Genomic DNA, 19,333 nt, shown 5'->3' with positions numbered 1-19,333 from the left:
CAGAGACCCTGAGGGAAGAGGAGAGTGTTCCCAGTGGCGGGGCTGGTAAAGAGGAGCATGAAGCGCCCCATAATGCGTCGCCAGGCATTTGGAAATCTGCCGTTTTGGTGCTTTGTGGCCCCCAGAGGAGGGGGGTCACCCTCACTTGTGAAAAGGTGCTGGGGGAGCTGCTGGAGAGGCCCAGTCTTCCCCCCCTAGCACGAAAAAATCTGCCATTTTGGTGCCTGGTGGCCCCCAGAGGAGGGGGTCACCCTCACGTGTGAAAAGGGGTGTAGGGGGGCTGCAGGAGCACGCAGTCTACCCCAGCATAAAGAAGAACAGTCCACCCCTAAGTTTCACGGGGCATCTGAAAGAATAACCTCTCAAGGGCTCAGCCAGCCTTTAACACCTTCTAGGCTGGAACTTATGTTCTACAGCTGAGGGTGTACTATGAAGTGCATCACGGAGTGAAGGGCTGCATTGGGGGATGTCTGGAGAAGGGCATCCCCTGGAGGTGAAGTGGTGTAATTGCACCGAAATGCATTTACTATTGGTTATTTCTTTCTAGGTGGACTGAAAGTCACATATGTAAAGTGAAGTACCCGTGTAAGGTGATGTTAAGCTAAATGGAGTTATGTTGCTGGACCTTCCTGCTAGGGGGTCTGGCTGTATTTATGTAATCCCATGCTTTTACCTGTGATTCCTTTTAAAGTGAAGAGGCACACTGCAGGAGAAGTGTAGTTGCCAGGAGTACTTCTTTTGAAGGGACTGTAAGTCACATGTGTAAGGAGATGTCATAAGCCAAGTGGGGCTATGTTGCCAGACAGTCCTGCTAGGGTGTCTGGCTGTATATGCGCAATACTGTGATTCCATCTGTGATGCCTTTAGGGGCTGTAATTGCAATGCATTCAAATGATCAACCAAGGTGATGAGTACTGTCATTCTAAAGTGTGCGTAAACATGGATTCTTGCTGCTGCGCTTAGGTGAAGACCCCAGACTGCTATCCCTTAAGATATAGAGGTGCATACTTTATGGTCAGTAGGAGATCCTCAGTCAGGGTTATGTGTCACCAAGGCAGGTTTACCCCTTTTTAATGCTTGTTGTGGTAATGGGGTGAGTCGCCACTGGGATGGTGCCAGTGCGCAGGGCCCTCGCTCCAGGTTATGTTCAACTAACTGCATTGGGGGCAAGTTGATGTGCATACATGGGAGTGGTGGTACTAGACCCCACCCCCCCTGCGGGAAGGGTTGAGATGTTATGCAATGTCACAAAGTAATTCCAACAGCTTATGTATATTTGTAAATTGGTGCATAGTATTGAGTGGTGTGTGTGTTTAATAAATGTACTCTTACTTTTATAAAGCAAAGTACAGACTGGACAATAAATTATTGAGTGTTATTTTTGCGCACCTGCAAATGGCGATTACTAGCCCACACCACCTCCCTTGAGTAAGCCTCAGACTGCTCTGCAACGCTACCCTCTGAGAGTCAGGCGCTACAATTGGGTGTTTGGTTCCCAGGCGAAGGACAAATGTAGTCATGTTATTTGTGCAGGCCTCACAGATGCTGCCTCGTTTTCCAACAGTATAGTTAATTGTTTGTTTTATATGTTGGTATGTGGTACAACTGTTTACGTTTCCACTGCTACTTGAGCTTTCATGGTGAATTCTTTTGAGGTTTTTCTAGGCGTTAAGGTGTTGCCTTACTGTTTCTTTAGCAATGGCGGGTGTGATTTTTTACAATGGAATTTTAACAGTGTATACTAATTAAATTGGTGGTTTCATAGATTTGCAATACTAAATTACTCGTTTTTTATCCTTCTTTGCTAACGCCCAATATTTGACTTTTATGGACAGTTGTTCCAAGTAGCTTAGCAAAGAAATTAAGAAGGACATTATTATCCCCAGACTGTTGACTGCATAATGTACATTGCAGGCACTCCATCCACTCTAGGGAAGGTGGGATGAGGGACAGCTGTCCTCCTCAGGGGATCATGCAGGTTAAACAGATCCTTTTCACCTTTCAGGATGTCTTAAACCATGTGAACAAGAAGGAGTTTGACATATTGATGGCCATGGACCAGCTGAACATGGAGAGAGAGAAAAACAAAGTCTTCCTTCGATTCAGTAAGAAACCGTTGGACTCTCCGTCTGACTTTCATTGTCTGCAGTAACAAAATTACACTCACTAGTTTGCATCTAGAGATATAAAAAAACACAAGGTGCCTGCCAGTGCAAAAAAAGAGAAACACCTTTGCTACTCAATGTCTCCAACTATTGAAATGTGAAGTGATTTATTTTATATGTAGATTTAAATGGCCACAACCCATTGAGACACAGGGTTCACCTCCAATTAGAATTCTAGATGCTCAAAGCAAAGGGTCCCCACACTAATTGCAAATATCCTTAGTAGATAAAATATTTGATCATATTAAATAGACAGAAGTTATGTTTGATTTTCCTGACTGATTACTAAATGGATTCCCTAGGATATTAGGTTTCTCTGACAGTTAATTTAATTTTATTGGTGGTGAAAAGATTCCGGAGGCGATAGAGTGCATTTGCTGAGAACATTGAATATATACACCAATTGCAATGAATTCCACTTGAAGTAGGGAACTAAGATCCTAGTAGATTCAAGAAATGTACATATGAGGAATGTCCGTTCTACCAGTGGGTTCAATAGGTGTTCAGGAGTGAAATATAAAGATAAAAAATGTCATCACTGACACATAAAAAATCTCGGACAATTAAATAGATTTTTTGAGGGATCAATAATCACTAACCTAATATCTATTTGATATTGACCTTATTTTAAAAAAAAATCTTTTTATTAAACATGCTCAGAAATCAACATTTCGATCACGTATTTTAGTCGATTTCACAGGCTACTTGTTCCAGCATATACCATCTTGTTCAACAGTCTACAGTATTGATATTGACCTTATTAATATCATTATTTCCGAAAAAGACCAATGCTTAATTATCCTAGTAAATCAACTATATTTTAGGGGATGGACAATCCCCTATGCTGTAAATTTAAAATAGATCTTTTGTTTAGAGTTTTTTTTTAAGAACTCTTCCCCAGAGACTAACAAAGTGCGAAATGTACAAACATTAGGAATACTAATTTCCTAATTTCGATTTTCTCTAGATATCAATTAGGATATCGATATTCCTAATGCATGAACCTCATTGAGTTTCATTTAGGTATTCCTTGTGGGTCGCAAATTGACCTACCTCATAAATATTAATGACGTAGGTCATTGTTTGCGACCCATTAGGAATCACAGCCATCACAGGGATGACGGGGGTCAGCAGACCACCATGTCTGTGATTGCTTTTTAGGTTGAAGCTTTGCTAAAACATCTTGTGGACATTCAGAAAGCTGACCTAGGAATGAATTCCGTCTGTTCCATGTTACCCCACTCCACTACATTCTATCCCTCTCCGATCTACCCCAATCTACCCCACTCCACTCTACCCCATCCACACAATCTAACCTAATCAACCCAATCCCACGCCACACTATCCCACTCCAGTCCAATCTACCCCACTCCACTCAGATCTACCTCACTCTGCTCCAATTTACCTCAGTCTACTCCACTCCACTCTACCCCACTACAATGTACCCCAATACACCCCACTCCAATGTACCCCAATCTAACCCACTCCACTTCAATCTACAGCACTCCACTCAAATCTACCCAGTCCAATTTACCCCACTCCATTCCAATTTACCCCACTCCAAACTCCACTGCAATGTATCTGACTCCTCTCCATTCTAATCTACCCCACTCCACCACATTCCAATCTACCACAATCTACCCCACTCCTATCTACCATAATCTACCCCACTACATGCAGTCTACCACACTCCAATCCACCCAATCTACCCCACTCCACTCTACCACACTCCACCCTACCCTAATCTACCCCACTTCACTTCACTCCAATCTACCCCGCTCCAATCTACCACACGCCACTCAAATCTACCTCACTCCACTCCAATCTAACCCACTCCACCCCTCTCCAATCTACCACTCCAATCTACTCCACTCCAATCTACACCACTCTACCCCAATCACCCTACGCCACCCCACTGCAATCTACTCCACTCCAATCCAACCCACTCCACTTCAATCTACCCCACTCAACTCTTCCCCAATCTATCCAACTCCACTCCAATCTACCCTACTCCACTCTACTCAGATCTACCCCACTCCAGTCTACCCACTCCAGTCCACTTCACTCCAATCTACCAAGTCACTCCAATCCACCCCCCACCCCAAACTACCCTACCCAATATGGGCCACTCCAATCTACCCCACTCCAGTCTCCCCCAATCTACCCCAGTCCAATCTACCCCACCCTAACCCAGTATACCCCACTCCAATCTACCTCACTCATTCCAATCTACCCCACACTATTCTATACAACTCCACTCCAATCTACCCCACTCCGAACAACCCTATTCCTATCTATCTCACTCAAATCCACCCACTCCACTCCAATCTATTCCTCCCCACTCCAATCTACCCCCCTCCATTCCAATTTACCCCAATATATCCCATTCCCCTTTACCCGATCTACCATACTCCAATCTACTCCACTCCACTCAAATTTACCGACTCCACTCCAGTCTATCCCACTCCACTCCAATATGCCCTAATCTACCCCACTCCACTCTTCCCCAATCTATCTCACTTCAATCTTCCCCAATATATCCCACTCCACTTTACCCCAATCTACCCTATTTCTATCTACTCCACTCCAATCTACCCCACTGTAATCTACCCCAATCTACTCCACTCCAATCTACCCCACTCCACCCAATCTACCCCACTCCACCCAATCTACCCCAATCCAACCAATCTACCCCAATTCAATCTATCCCACTCTAATCTACCATTCTCATCTACCTAACTCCCCTCTCTAATCTACCCCAATCCAATCTATCCCAACCTTCCCCACTTCACCCCACTCCAATCTACCCCAATCCAACCAATCTACCCCAATTCAATCTATCCCACTCTAATCTACCATTCTCATCTACCTAACTCCCCCTCTCTAGTCTACCCCAATCCAATCTATCCCAACCTTCCCCACTTCACCCCACTCCAATCTACCCCAATCCACCCCACTCCATTTTACCCAATTCTACCCCCACTCCACTCAATGCCAATCTACCCCCATTCCACTCTACCCAATCTATCTCATTTCACTCTACCCCAATCTACCCCACTCCAATCTACCCACCCCACCACAATCTACCCACCCCACCCCAATCCATGTCACTAACATATAGCCTTCCTGAACAGCAGTCAAATTGGTGTACATATGTCTAAAACACATTTCCAAAGCCAGTAGCTCTCACATGGCGCGATCTATTGGCTTTGCCAAAGCTTGTTAATAAAGCAATTTTTTTTTAAAAATGCAGCCAGTTTTCCTGCTTGCTCTTAAAAATCAATATTTATATTCTCAAATGGGAAGAACCCCTCCCCTTTGGGAATGGGCATTACCACCAGTTTAAAACTGGTGGTAATGTATTACTGTTTTGTGACAGGAATTTGGTCACAAACAGTAATACATACTATATCGATTCAGTATTTGGAAGGGATGCCTTAAACACGTCCCTTCCAAATACTGAATTACAAATGCAAATTCAAATTGGGCCGTGTGAGACCAGAAACAAGCTTTTGTGCATCTGGCCCTAAATTCTAAAAAGTTTGGCTGTCCATAACCTCATATTTATTCCCAGAGTACACAAAGGAAGTTGTAGACATTGTAATGCTTGCGTATTGTGTTTTCTTTCAGACGAGGAAGAGATCTCATTCCCACCAACGTATCGCTATGAGCGAGGCGCGAGGGACAGCTACAACTGTCACAAATTCAAAGGCAGCGGGGTAAGCAGTGCAGACAATTTCAAGCCCTTGTTACTGAGTATGACAATACTGCGTATTTTGTGCTCCCTGACCTTTCACCTTTCAGGAACCAAGTACACAAAGACAATGTGTTTAGCCCACACTAGCTTCTGATGAAGATCCAGAAATATAGAAATGGAAATTGAAAGAGTGACGTAGACCCAAAGAGTGAAAATGCAGATATAATCATGGAACTCTAGTCGAGATCACTCCGCCCGTTTCTTGCATGCAAGTGATAAGCAGGCTCCAGGCAATATTCAACCTTACTACACACTAGAAGCTACATGTAGGACTGGCGAGTTTTGCGACTCACAAATTGCGATTTTTAGCGACTCGCAATTTGCGAGTCGCAAAACCTGGTGTACGACAGTATCTCAGACACTGTTTGGATTCCTAAATGGGTCGAGAGACCAGCCTCCTTAATATCATGACCCATTGTTAATAGCCCGCACTCCCAGGGATGGTGGCCTGCTGGGTGCAGCAGACCACTATGTCTGTTACTGCTTTTCAAATGTAGCCCGTTTTCCTTGGAGGAAAACGGGATGCATTTAGGAAATAAAACATTTCAGTTTCATTTTTTAAGAGCAAGCACTAATTCGTGGGCCCCACTGCCTTTTCTTAAAAAAACATTTTTGCTGCCAATCACAAAGGGGACCGGGTCCCCTAGGTGCCCCTTTCTGTTTGCTACTGGCTTATCACCAATTTGAAATTGGTGGGAAATGCGATTGTTTCGCGACCGCATTTGTGGTCCCAAAACAATCTTACAGCCGTCTGCCACTCGCTATTAGGAAGTGACGCCCTTGGCACGCCCTTCCTAATTGAGACTCACAAAACCTATTTTGCAAGTCAGTATCAGGTTACTGACCCGCAAAATAGGTTTGGTACCTGCTACAAACCTTTTTGGTGGTTGCAAACTGGCCGATTTCCCTTTTTCAAATGGTCGCAGATCTGGCCCACAAGGTGGTAGGAGGAATGCTTGCAAATAGTCTAACCACTGGCAATCGCTTGGGCACTGATATTACACCATTGGTGACCAAGGGTGTGCCCAAACGTGGGTCCCTTCATCACTGTGCCATAGGATGCAAACTTCACCTCACTTACGAGGCCTAACAAGGCTGAAACTGGTCTGGGATTGCTTCTGATCCCTTATGGAAGGGCCTCGTCTGGTAGCTTGGGATGAACAGCTCCCATGAGCAGCAGGGTCAGGACTGATTTGCATAATGTGGGCCTTTGTCTAGCGTGAGACAATGGACAAAAAACGAAGGGCTAGAATGATACCCTGAGTGTCTAGCGTGACACAATGGACAAAAAACGAAGGGCTGGAATGATACCCTGAGTGTCTAGCGTGACACAATGGACAAAAAACGAAGGGCTGGAACGATACCCTGAGTGTCTAGCGTGAAACAATGGACAAAAAACGAAGGGCTGGAATGATACCCTGAGTGTCTAGCGTGACACAATGGACAAAAAACGAAGGGCTGGAATGATACCCTGAGTGTCTAGCGTGACACAATGGACAAAAAACTAAGGGCTGGAATGATACCCTGAGTGTCTAGCGTGACACAATGGACAAAAAACGAAGGGCTGAAATGATACCCTGAGTGTCTAGCGTGACACAATGGACAAAAAACGAAGGGCTGGAATGATACCCTGAGTGTCTAGCGTGACACAATGGACAAAAAACGAAGGGTTGGAATGATACCCTGAGTGTCTAGCGTGACACAATGGACAAAAAACGAAGGGCTGGAATGATACCCGGAGTGTCTGGCGTGACACAATGGACAAAAAACGAAGGGCTGGAATGATACCCTGAGTGTCTGGCGTGACACAATGGACCTAAACGGAGGGCTGGAATGATACCCTGAGTGTCTAGCCTGACACAATGGACAAAAAACGAAGGGCTGGAATGATACCCTGAGTGTCTAGCGTGACACAATGGACAAAAAACAAAGGGTTGGAATGATACCCTGCGTGTCTAGCGTGACACAATGGACAAAAAACGAAGGGCTGGAATGATACCCTGAGTGTCTAGCGTGACACAATGGACAAAAAACGAAGGGCTGGAATGATACCCTGAGTGTCTAGCGTGACACAATGGACAAAAAACAAAGGGTTGGAATGATACCCTGCGTGTCTAGCGTGACACAATGGACAAAAAACGAAGGGCTGGAATGATACCCTGCGTGTCTAGCGTGACACAATTGACAAAAAACGAAGGGCTGGAATGATACCCTGCGTGTCTAGCGTGACACAATGGACAAAAAACGAAGGGCTGGAATGATACCCTGAGTGTCTAGCGTGACACAATGGACAAAAAACGAAGGGCTGGAATGATACCCTGCGTGTCTAGCGTGACACAATGGACAAAAAAACGAAGGGCTGGAATGATACCCTGAGTGTCTAGCGTGACACAATGGACAAAAAACGAAGTGTTGGAATGATACCCTGCGTGTCTAGCGTGACACAATGGACAAAAAACGAAGTGTTGGAATGATACCCTGCGTGTCTAGCGTGACACAATGGACAAAAAACGAAGGGCTGGAATGATACCCTGAGTGTCTAGCGTGACACAATGGACAAAAAACGAAGGGCTGGAATGATACCCTGCGTGTCTAGCGTGACACAATGGACAAAAAACGAAGGGCTGGAATGATACCCTGAGTGTCTAGCGTGACACAATGGACAAAAAACGAAGGGCTGGAATGATACCCTGACTGATTGGCAGCAGTTAGACTTTTTGAAGCACTCCTCCCATCACCTTTTGTTTTATTAATATCCAGCTGTACACATGCTCACCCAGCACTAATATTCCTGTTTTTCAGTTCTAAACCTTTTAGTCACTTCTAGTTGACAAGAAATTACCCTTTTGATGCATTGCAAGGGGAATCATGAGAGATGTATTCTGCCAGGTCTTGTGATACCTGCTTGATATGTGAGTCTCTGCACCAGCTGCCCCAGTTTTCAGATCTCCTTATGTCCCTGTTCACTAGTCGACTTCTCTTAACCTCTTCTTTTTGCGGGGTGCTCGCACGATTGAGTAACGTCTGGCTCCACCGCATGGCAACCAGCCAGATGTAAAAGATGCCAGGCTCCTGGCTGAGGAGTTGTTACTCTGTTTCAGAAATTATTAAGAATTACAGGAGTAGTCAAGAAAGTGTAGTATAATCGTAGATTTCTTGGAGTACTCGGAGTGTAAAAATGTTTGCCTGTAGAAGTGTACTGCGTGGACCGGTCTGTGGGCATTATTGGAATGCAAATATGGATTTGCACATTGAACCTTTCTTGTGGTTTTCAATGGGGCAGATACGTTTCTCGGTGGCTGACTCCCTTCCCCATTAACAGCCATCAGTTTTGGGGGAGACCCTTTTCGCTCCTCCCTTGAACCCACGTTTGCTCTGGCGGGTGTGGATCTGCCTGCGTTTGCAGGTTGTGAAGCTCCCCGCATGTTGTTGGTGAAGGTGTTCACCAGGTCTGCAGGCTCACCCCTCCAGGGAGGCCCTGGATCCGGCCTCTCACACATTAGTACTATTAACACCAACAGTCTGTGTAAATGTTCACCATTCTCTGATTCAGAAATGTGATCTGACTCTTGCAAATGTGATTGTGTGCAAACACATCTAAACTGCCCTTTTTGATGCGACTCATGAATAATGTCCAAATCTTTCACCTTATGGACACTTAAAATATATATATATATAGCTTGAATTTGGCGTAACAGCATCAAAGCATTTCACATGATCACCGGATTACATTACTCAAGGTCAGATTTTTTTAGAAACATTTAGGCAAGAGGGGGTGAAGTCATTTGCCCAGAATCAGAGGATATTGAACGAACACTGGGGCTCGCACCTGGATAACCCCAATATGTACTCTACAGTGACAAGATTCCCTCCTTTCTTCCTTGCAGTTGAAGATGAACGCCCCTTCCTGGTGCGACCGCGTGCTCTGGAAGTCCCACCCAGAGACCCACATCATGTGCACCTCTTACGGTAAGCTGAGCAGAGAGCTCCCTCTGGTGGATGAAGATGTCAACAGCAGGGGATATGCAGCAGCTTTGCTCTGACCATGAAGCAAATAAAAATAAAAATGTGCCTTGTTGCGTATTTGGCCTCACAGAAGGTAAAGCTGCCTGTCACTTTAAACAATCATTGGCAAAGCCAAGAAAGGGAAAAAGGACAAAGACTTGTGAGCATGCATCTTGACATATGTGTGCGCATGCATCACCACGCATGGCCACGCTTTTTGTGATGAAGGGTTTTTTGGTTATGAGGGTCAAAATTTTCACATGACCCCAAAGAGCACTGTCACACCCGCTGTTTTGTCTTCCTCAGGCTGCACCGATGACATCGTCACCAGCGACCACTCACCTGTCTTCGCCACATTTGAGGTGGGAGTGACATCTCAGTTTCTGTCCAGAAAAGGTGAGTGTAGAATGTCATGCATTACTGGGGGATGTGCACCTGTGATATATGCATTCGCATGTCATTTGAGATGTCATCATTGATGTGATCAGTGATGTCATTTAACATGTCATGAGGTTTGTAATAAGTTAGGTCATTAGAAGTGTCTGGCGGGGCCACAAATCTAGTTAGGTCACTAAACTATACCTGATGAATTTCAGAGGTTTTAAAAAGTTAGTTTTGAACTTATTTCACCACCTATTACGTCACTTTAACCATTGATTTTTCCAGTGAATATATATGTGCATAAAAAAAACAAAGGTTAAAGATAAGTTATAGTTAGAAATACTCATTTTATTATTTCTATACAAAAACAATGTAACCTACACAAATCTTGGAAATTAAAAAGTTATACTTGTAAGTTAAAGTTATAATTTCCTTCCCACCCAAACCTTTCTATAGCTTGCACACCTTTGTACAGAGTGTCGTGAACTAGCTATTCAGAGTACATCAAATCTTTTCCGAAGCCGTGATTACCTCGGTCATGGATGATCTGAGAAGGCATTTGCCAAGACATATCCCACCTTTGAAATTATTAAATCTGTCTGCGGCCTTCGATACGGTCGACCACAGGATCCTCACGGATCGACTGAGGCTGGCCCGCTTCAGAGGGAATGCCTTCCGTTGCTTCACTCCCTTTTTGGAGAACAGAACCCAGGCAGTCCACCTACACCCTTCAGGGCTCCAGATCTTAAGACTGAGTGCGGGGTTCCACAGGGATCTGCCTTATCACCCGACCTATTTAACATTTACATTCAACCCCTCATCCAGGAACTCGTGGATGAGGCCTTGACTGTCAAATTGCTCTCCAGCTTGATACCGTGGAATATACTCGAGAAGATTTCAGGAACTTGATGTGGTTCATCGGCAGCTGGCTGGAACACAACCATCTAAAATTAAATGTAAATAAATCTGAAATTGTGGTGTTAGGTCTAAATCCCTCGTAGACTAACGCTTCCTGTTCCTCAACTGGTGGTAAAAAGTCCTGGTGTCTTTGTTGGCCAGTCTCACCTTCACACTGAATTTCAACTCAGTGACTTCCAGATGTGTCTTCATACTTAGAAGATTGTTATGGTGGCCATCATCGGTGCTAGACTGAACTATGCCAAGAATATGGATCTGCGCCTCCCTAAAAGTGAACGTAAGAGACTGCAACCAATTCGGAACGCGGCGGCCAGGCCGGCCATCAGAATACCTCGAAGAACACGAACCAGCTCTTATCAGTAGAGCCTTTATGACTGCCAATGAAACAGTGAATTACATTCAAGCTTGGCAGCTTTTAAGCCTCTTCAAGGGATGGCCTCGGGGTTCTTAAAGGATGATCTCTTAAGATATTCCTCAAAAGGACCCTTCATTCTGCATTTTCAAATCTCCTGGTGGTACCAGGATTCAAGAATACAAGGGTGGGAGGAGAAGTCTCTCAGTACAGCTCCTAAGGTATGGAACCCTCTTCCAACAGAGATTCGCTCGTTCACTGAATTGGTTTCTTTCAGGAAAGCCCTACAGACGTGGCTCTTTAAGCAGGCACTTCAATAGACCGCTCTAATGTCTGCCTAGTCTTCCCTCCTGGGTACTCCCATAAATTGCCTAGCGCCAAGTTACCTCTGGGTGAATGATGTGATTTAGAAATATCTTGTACCAGGACATAACATGTTCAGGACTGGCAGTGAAGACCTGGTGAATGGATTCATTAAGCCCACACGCTGGGGAAAAACACTCCAAGCGCATTCGGGCCAGTCATGTTTTTTGGTTTTGAAAAATTATAAAAGTTTGCTGTTTAAAAACAAAAACCTTGCTTTGCGGGTGCATTGAACATGGTGCCCACACAGCAGAGCTTCAGTGCCTTCAGTGCACCCACCTGCCTGGCAGAGACGCTCAAAATATGGGGCTGGCGGAATGGAGTACAGCCAGGCATACTTCAAATAAAAATCATAATCACAGCGCCTGGATACCCACACGTGTGACAAGAAACGCTCTACAAATCTACTGATTGATTGATTGATTGAGTGCACATAGACATATGACAGTGGGCCTACAATTCATTCAAAACGCTTCGCCCAGAGGACGTGCGAGCGCGCGAAACAAGATGGCCGCCGTGTAGTGAGCTCCGGCGATTTTTCGCCCGTTTTTCGTTTAATAACGACGATTCCTGTCAGTTTTATAGCGCAAATGAGGTCGCTTGACTGCTGAACATCTTACCTGTTGATTGCTGTGATTTTCTTTGAATTTGGACGGTGTTTGAGGCGTTTTCCAGTGTCCAGCCTCTGCTTCCAGCTCTGCCTTCAGGTATTCCCAGCTTTGTCTGTCAGGGGGCGGAGCAAGCATTCAGGAAAGGGCCTGGCTTGGGCCTAGCCACTCCCATAGCCTGTTATAGCTGGTGCACCAGCTTTGATAAGGATTTTCTTACTGCTGCAGTATTTTTTCCTTCATTTTCTTGCGTTGTTGCTGTTATTTTTGCAATTTTGATATTTTATTTTATTTTTATTATTATTATCCTACTTTCGCTACTAAATCAACATGGATAATGAAAATATTCATCCTAAAAGGAAGCAGCAGGTTTCACCTCCGCCAATTAAATCAAAGGCGGTAGAGTCAGCAGAACCTTCATTATCCTTAATTTTGGAGGAAATTCAAGCGCTTCGTGTTAACACAGATTCTATTGCCTCAGAGATTAAAAATGTTCGAAAGGAAATGACGAGTATGTCAATGAAAATCTCTGATAATGCAATTAAAATACACGATAATAAGGCTAAGCTTGAGACTTTCACTCCACTTGTAGCTAAAATATCTCCTTTGTCTACCCGACTCCTAGAGATGGAAAATCGTAACAGACAATACATTTTACGCATTTTTAATTTACCAGAGGATGTGGAGAGTGGCAACTGTAGACTGTATTTGGAAAATTTGATTCCTGGGCTTCTACAAATTAAATTTCCAGAAAAATTTGAGATTGACAAGGCCCATAGAATCCCTTCACATCGCAATCCTCAACATACCAAACCTCGTCAAATGATTTTCAAAGTCCTCAGGCATCATCATTTGGTTTTGATTCGAAAGGCAGCACAAGAGATTCCTTCCTTGATGGTCAATGAGAATAACATTTTTATTCATCAAGACTTTGCCAAGGAAACAGTCTCAATCCGCAAAGAATTTTCTGCTCTTCGGCCTCAACTGCGAAGTCTTGGGTTCAAATATGGTCTTTTTGACTCTTCAACAATGCGTATCTGGAAAGACAATCTGTCAAAATCTTTTCAACGTCCTGATGACTTGCGTCAGTTTTTGGATCAACGTTCACAGCACTCCATGGATACTCATGACTCTAATACTTGATTATAGCTAATCTACGTTTTTTTTTTTTTCTGACAGGTTAATGGGTCATTACTACATTGGGCTCCAACGGTTCGGTCATGCTTGTTAAGCGTATGTGCGTCTCATCTTTGATATTTTTGTACCCTGTTTGTCGTTTTCTCCTTTTTTAAATTTTTTCACCTCCTTTTACTTGTTCTGGAGCAACTATTTTCTCTCATTATTGTTCTCCTTCTTTTCTTTTTCTCCTCTTCTTGATCTTTTTTTATTCTTTCTCTCTTCATTATGGCTGATATTCACAATATTAAAGTTGTTTCATTAAATGTCAAAGGTTTACGTCATCCAGTTAAGCGTACAAAAATCTTAGATTATTTAGGTAGTTGTAAGGCAGATATTTGTTTTCTTCAAGAGACTCATATAGATGACAAAATCTTAAATTATATGAAAAAGAAATGGGTAGATACTATTGTTTCATCACCTGCTATTGGTAAAAAAAATGGGGTGGCTATTTTTGTTGCAAAACAATTGCATTGCCAAGTCTTAAGCAAAATTTCGGATGCAGATGGAAGATATATAATAGCTAAAATTAAAATTCATGATTCAGTCATATTTTTACTCAATGTTTATGGACCTACTGCGGATGACCCTCTTTTTTGGTCTAATATTACCACTGAGGTTCTAAAGTTGGGTAAAGTTCCTTTAATTGTTGGAGGTGACTTTAATGTTATTGCTGACCCATTATTGGATAGAATATCTAGTACTAAATTTCGCCCTCCTAAGGTTTTTCATGCTTTTAAATCATTTATTCATACCACCAAGTTAGTTGACATTTGGCGTTTGCACTTTCCCACAGAAAAATGCTTTACATTTTCCTCTAATCCACATAATTCGCATTCTAGAATTGATTATTTTTGAATTTCCACACAACTAGTCCAATCTGTTAAGACTCCTAAGATTGGTAATATTGACATCTCAGATCATGCCTTGATTTCTTTTGTTCTGAATTTAACTTCAACTTTTGCAAACCAAACTAGATGGCGTATGAATACTGGAATTGTTCTTAATGAACATAATAAGCCTAAAATCTTAAATGCTATTCAAGACTATTTTTTACTCAATCCTGAAGGTTCCACTTCTATGGTCAATAGATGGGACGCCTTTAAAGCTTATATTAGGGGTGTAACTATTTCAATTATGGCCTATGAAAATAAAACATTCAACGCACGTATCAGATGTTTGGAAAAACAAATTGCGAAATTTGAAAGGCTTTTTATTTCATCAAATGATCCTCAATTTAAAGTCAAACTACAAAAGCTTCGATATGAATTTAACTCAATCCTTAGTACAAGAGCTGGCATCCAAATTTCTAATTCTAAGGCTAAATTCCGTTTTAATGCCAACAGATCTGGGAAGCTTTTAGCTAATTATTTACGTATAAAAAAAGATAGAACGCAAATTACCTCAATTCATGGCCCTAATGGTAAAATTGCAATATCTCATAATGATATTGTTAAGGAATTTCTGGATTTTTACTCTACTTTATATAATAAGTCTGATCCTCATGATCCCTCCATACTGGACTCTTTTTTAAATACATGTGATTTGCCCAAAATTTCACACTCGGACAGGCGTGGGCTAGATTTACCCATTACTACTGAGGAAATTTTAGCTGCTATTAAATCCATTAAAAAAAAAAAATCCCCTGGCCCAGATGGTATCCCAGCTGAGTTTTATAAAGAGTTCCAGTCCCAACTTTTGCCTTATTTATTTCAACTTTTTACTTTTTTTTGGTTCTTCAGGAACGATCTCAGGTTCCTTTACTGATGCTTTAATTATTGTACTTCCTAAGCCAGATAAAGACCCCACTCTTGTTTCAAATTATCGCCCTATTTCCTTAATTAATCAAGATTGTAAATTGTATGCTAAAATACTTGCTTCTAAACTGGCCCCTATATTGGATTCTATTATACATCTTGATCAATCCGGTTTTATGAAGAATAGATATTCTACAAATAACACAAGAACCTTATTACACGTTATTGAACAGAGTTCCACTTTAAGTTCCCCCGCAGGAATTTTGGCTTTGGATGCAGAGAAAGCTTTCGACAAAATCCATTGGCAATTTTTATTTCAAACCTTATTATCATTTAATTTTGGTACTTCGTTTATACGCATGATTTCTGCTCTGTATTATGCCCCTACTGCTCGTTTATTTATTAATGGCCAAGTATCTAGTCAGTTTTCTCTTTTTAGAGGCACAAGACAAGGTTGTCCCCTCTCTCCACTTTTATTTCTCATTGGAATTGAACCTTTCCTTACTCATATAAGAAATTGTGTTAATATCAAAGGTATTAAGATTAAGGAGATTAATATCAAAACCTTAGCCTATGCTGATGATGTGCTGTTATTTATTAGTGAACCTATATCCTCAATGCCTGCCCTATTAGAAATTATTGCAAAATATTCCATGGTTTCTGGCTATAAACTTAATATTAATAAAACTGAATTCTTCCCTTTAAACATTTTTTGTACTCCTGATATGTTACCCATGGCTGATATTGTGTGGCAAAAAGATAAATTAAAATATCTTGGGATTCTATTTGCGTCCTCCATAAAAGCAACATTAACATTAAATAGTAACTTTATTCTGAATTATATCAAAGATAAAACGGCTAAATGGTCTTCACTTCACCTCTCTTGGTGGGGTAGAATGGACTCCATTAAAATGACTATTGCTCCTAAAATTTTGTATACACTTGCTATGATTCCTATTCAATTTCCATTACAATTCTATAAAAACATTGATGGACTTCTCTCCAAATTTCTCTGGAATAATAAATCAACTCGTATTGGCTATAAAAAATTAAAAGTACCTAAATGCAATGCTGGATTTGGCTTGCCTGACTTTTTTCTATATCACAAGGCATTTATACTGAAACAAAGTTCCATATGGTTTCCTCCTTCCTCTTTAAAGAACCAACCTACATGGTTTCATATAGAGCAGTCTCTTGTGGATCCTTTTCCATTGACCACCTTGCTAACAATGTCCAATAGGTCAACATATGTGCATAAATCGGTTATTATTAAATCCACTAAACTCATTTTTAATGACCTGGATTCAATTTTTTTGACCCCTATGATTCATACTGAAGATATGTCATTGTGGCATAGTAATGTGATTAAATTGAATAGAAATGTTAATTTTTGGAATGCTTGGATTAAAGCTGGTATCTTTTATCTTAAAGATATCTATTTTGACAATGTTTTTATTTCTTTTGAAGCTTTACAAATGAAATTTAGTTTACCTCAATCTGATTTTATTAAATATGAGTCTTTATGTAATTCAATTTTAGACTCCTTCCCTCATGGTATTCCGTTTAATGTTAAAGCAGATTTAGCACTATATATTCGAACTATCTCTACGTCCTCACATACTGTCTCTATTTTATATAAAAAATTATCTAATTCTATAGGAAACAATTTAAATATTATTTCAACATTTTGGAATGATGAGCTTTCCCTTTCTTTGTCCAACGATACTTGGATGACTGTTTGGCTTAATAGTATTTCAGGATGGCTGCCTGTTTCACTTTACCAAACCAATTCTTATATTTTATTTAATTGTTTATGGACCCCAGTACGTTTATTTCGTGCTAAACTGATGCAAGACGACATTTGTTGGCATTGTAAATTACTTCCTGGATCACTACGACATATGCTTTTTGAATGTCCATTAATTTTTAAATTTTGGTCTGATGTTTGGGATATTATTCAACAAATATTTCATATTCATGATGTTATTTCTTACAAAATATTAATATGTAAATCTGTTGGTCTTACGCATAACTTAACTGAATTAGAAGGTAAACTGTTTAATTTCCTAATGTCAGCTGCTTTAAAGTCCATTACATTTTGCTGGAAGAATATTTCGTCTTTATCGGTTCATGCTTGGTGGTCATGGGTCATTTTTACAAGAAGAGGTGCTCAATTATCCCTGAAAGGGATCAATCATAATTCTAATTTGTTTCACTCTTTTTGGTTACCTATAGATGTCTACTTATCTTTATAATTGTATATTTATACTTGATCCACCGTTTTACAGTCATTCTACTTAAAGCCTTATATGATGAATGTAGCTCCTTTTTCTAATAAGTTGACATTGCAATTTTTCATGGCTCCCTCCCTTACCTTCTTTTTAGTTTATCTTCCCTCCTTTAATTGATTATTTATACTTCTTTAACTATTGTATTTAGAATTGCTTTAAGAAATTTTTTATTTTATATAGGTATTTTCGCTTATGATAAATTTTTTCTGTATTGTCTGTATTTGTTCATTATTATGGAAAAATGTAATAAAACATTTTGAACTAAAAAAAAAAACGCTTCGCCCAGAGGCCATGGCCGCAGCCACTGCTTAGAAGTGAAAGTAAGAAGCCATCTACAATATTCTGCCAATGCTACAAGTGCCTGGGTAGCCTCTTGTGTGATGAGTGTGCTCTGCAAATCAATATACCATAACATAACACCCATACATCCCTGCGCCGTCGGTGTCACCAGACATGTGGGAGACCTTGTCCACACAGATGTCCCCCTGGCTTGTGCTGTCTGTCGGGTAAAGACACTAATGATCTTTACAAGTCCCTCATGGGCTGGGTCAGGCGTTAGAAGAGTGAACCTTTGAACATGATGGAATGCACGGCAGAATTAGTGTTGGAAGGTAGGGTTTTGGATTGGAACAAGAGGCCTGCCTTTGTGTCCTCACCTGCCTTCAAGGCCACTGCGAGTTCCACCACATGGAATGAATTTTGTGTTCTTGTTTTGAGTGGTCCCTACTACATCTACATTGACGCCCTGTGTGACCTTAGGCAGGTAAGAGTGTCTTTTGTGCCTCAGTATGTATAGCAGTGATGGGTTAGATTTGCTATCTCCCTGCATAGACCCCGGCTCCTGCACAGAGACTCCAGCCTACATTGTGTTTGAGCTCTGTGTAATCTGAGGCAGGTCAGAGTGTCTTTAGTGCCCCAGTATGTATAGCAGTGATGGGTTAGATTTGCTGTCTCCCTGCACTAGAGGTACTAGGGCCCCCCCCTTTGATCAAAATTACTGTGTTCAATGCAATTTCTCCCTAAAGCCTAAGGTTCAGGCAGGAAAGACCTGTCCTGTAGACATTGATTTTAAAATGAAGTTAGTAAACTGCCGCTCATTGTCAAAACATTGGTTAGAATTGAGACTGCTCCTAGAAGATACCAGACCAGATGTAATGTTCCTCACGGAGACTTGGCTCACGGACTGTTCTAATTCAGCGGTCGTCCAGGCTCTTCCCCCAGGTTACATCATGCAAAGGCAAGATCGCCCCCTTACAAGAGGTGAAGGGCTCGCTATTATTCATAGGGACTCTTTTAGCTGTAGGATCTCGGACGGGCTCCTCCGGGATTGCGAAAGTTGTTCCTTTTCAATCAATTTCACACCCACTTGCACCTTCTCAGGCATGTTAATATATCGCCCCCCAGGGGCTATAGGATTTTTTCTTGAGGACTTGGTGGATAATATATCTATCTTGGTCAGCTCCCTGCCTAATCTCACTATTCTGGGAGACCTTAACTTACACCTTGAATCCCGCGATGCCACGCACGTGGAGGAATTATCGGACGCCTTAGAGGCGCTAC

The 19,333-nt window shown here is 41.8% G+C and overlaps 1 protein-coding gene across 2 annotated transcripts in view; it reads left to right on the top strand.

The window, feature by feature from the left end:
* Window positions 1-19,333, top strand: part of LOC146829678 (phosphatidylinositol 3,4,5-trisphosphate 5-phosphatase 2-like) — a 737,141-nt gene that overhangs the window by 563,398 nt on the left and 154,410 nt on the right. For both annotated transcript variants that reach the window (XM_085608354.1, XM_085608353.1), the window contains exons 17-20: window positions 2,006-2,105; window positions 5,796-5,884; window positions 9,810-9,891; window positions 10,234-10,323. In XM_085608354.1, the coding sequence (XP_085464480.1) occupies window positions 2,006-2,105; window positions 5,796-5,884; window positions 9,810-9,891; window positions 10,234-10,323 (361 nt within the window). The remainder of the gene's footprint in view (window positions 1-2,005; window positions 2,106-5,795; window positions 5,885-9,809; window positions 9,892-10,233; window positions 10,324-19,333) is intronic.

This window comes from Triturus cristatus, chromosome 5_2 (genome assembly GCF_964204655.1).
Source record: "Triturus cristatus chromosome 5_2, aTriCri1.1, whole genome shotgun sequence".
Taxonomy (NCBI): domain Eukaryota; kingdom Metazoa; phylum Chordata; class Amphibia; order Caudata; family Salamandridae; genus Triturus; species Triturus cristatus.
This window is presented reverse-complemented; position numbering and strand designations above follow the sequence as displayed.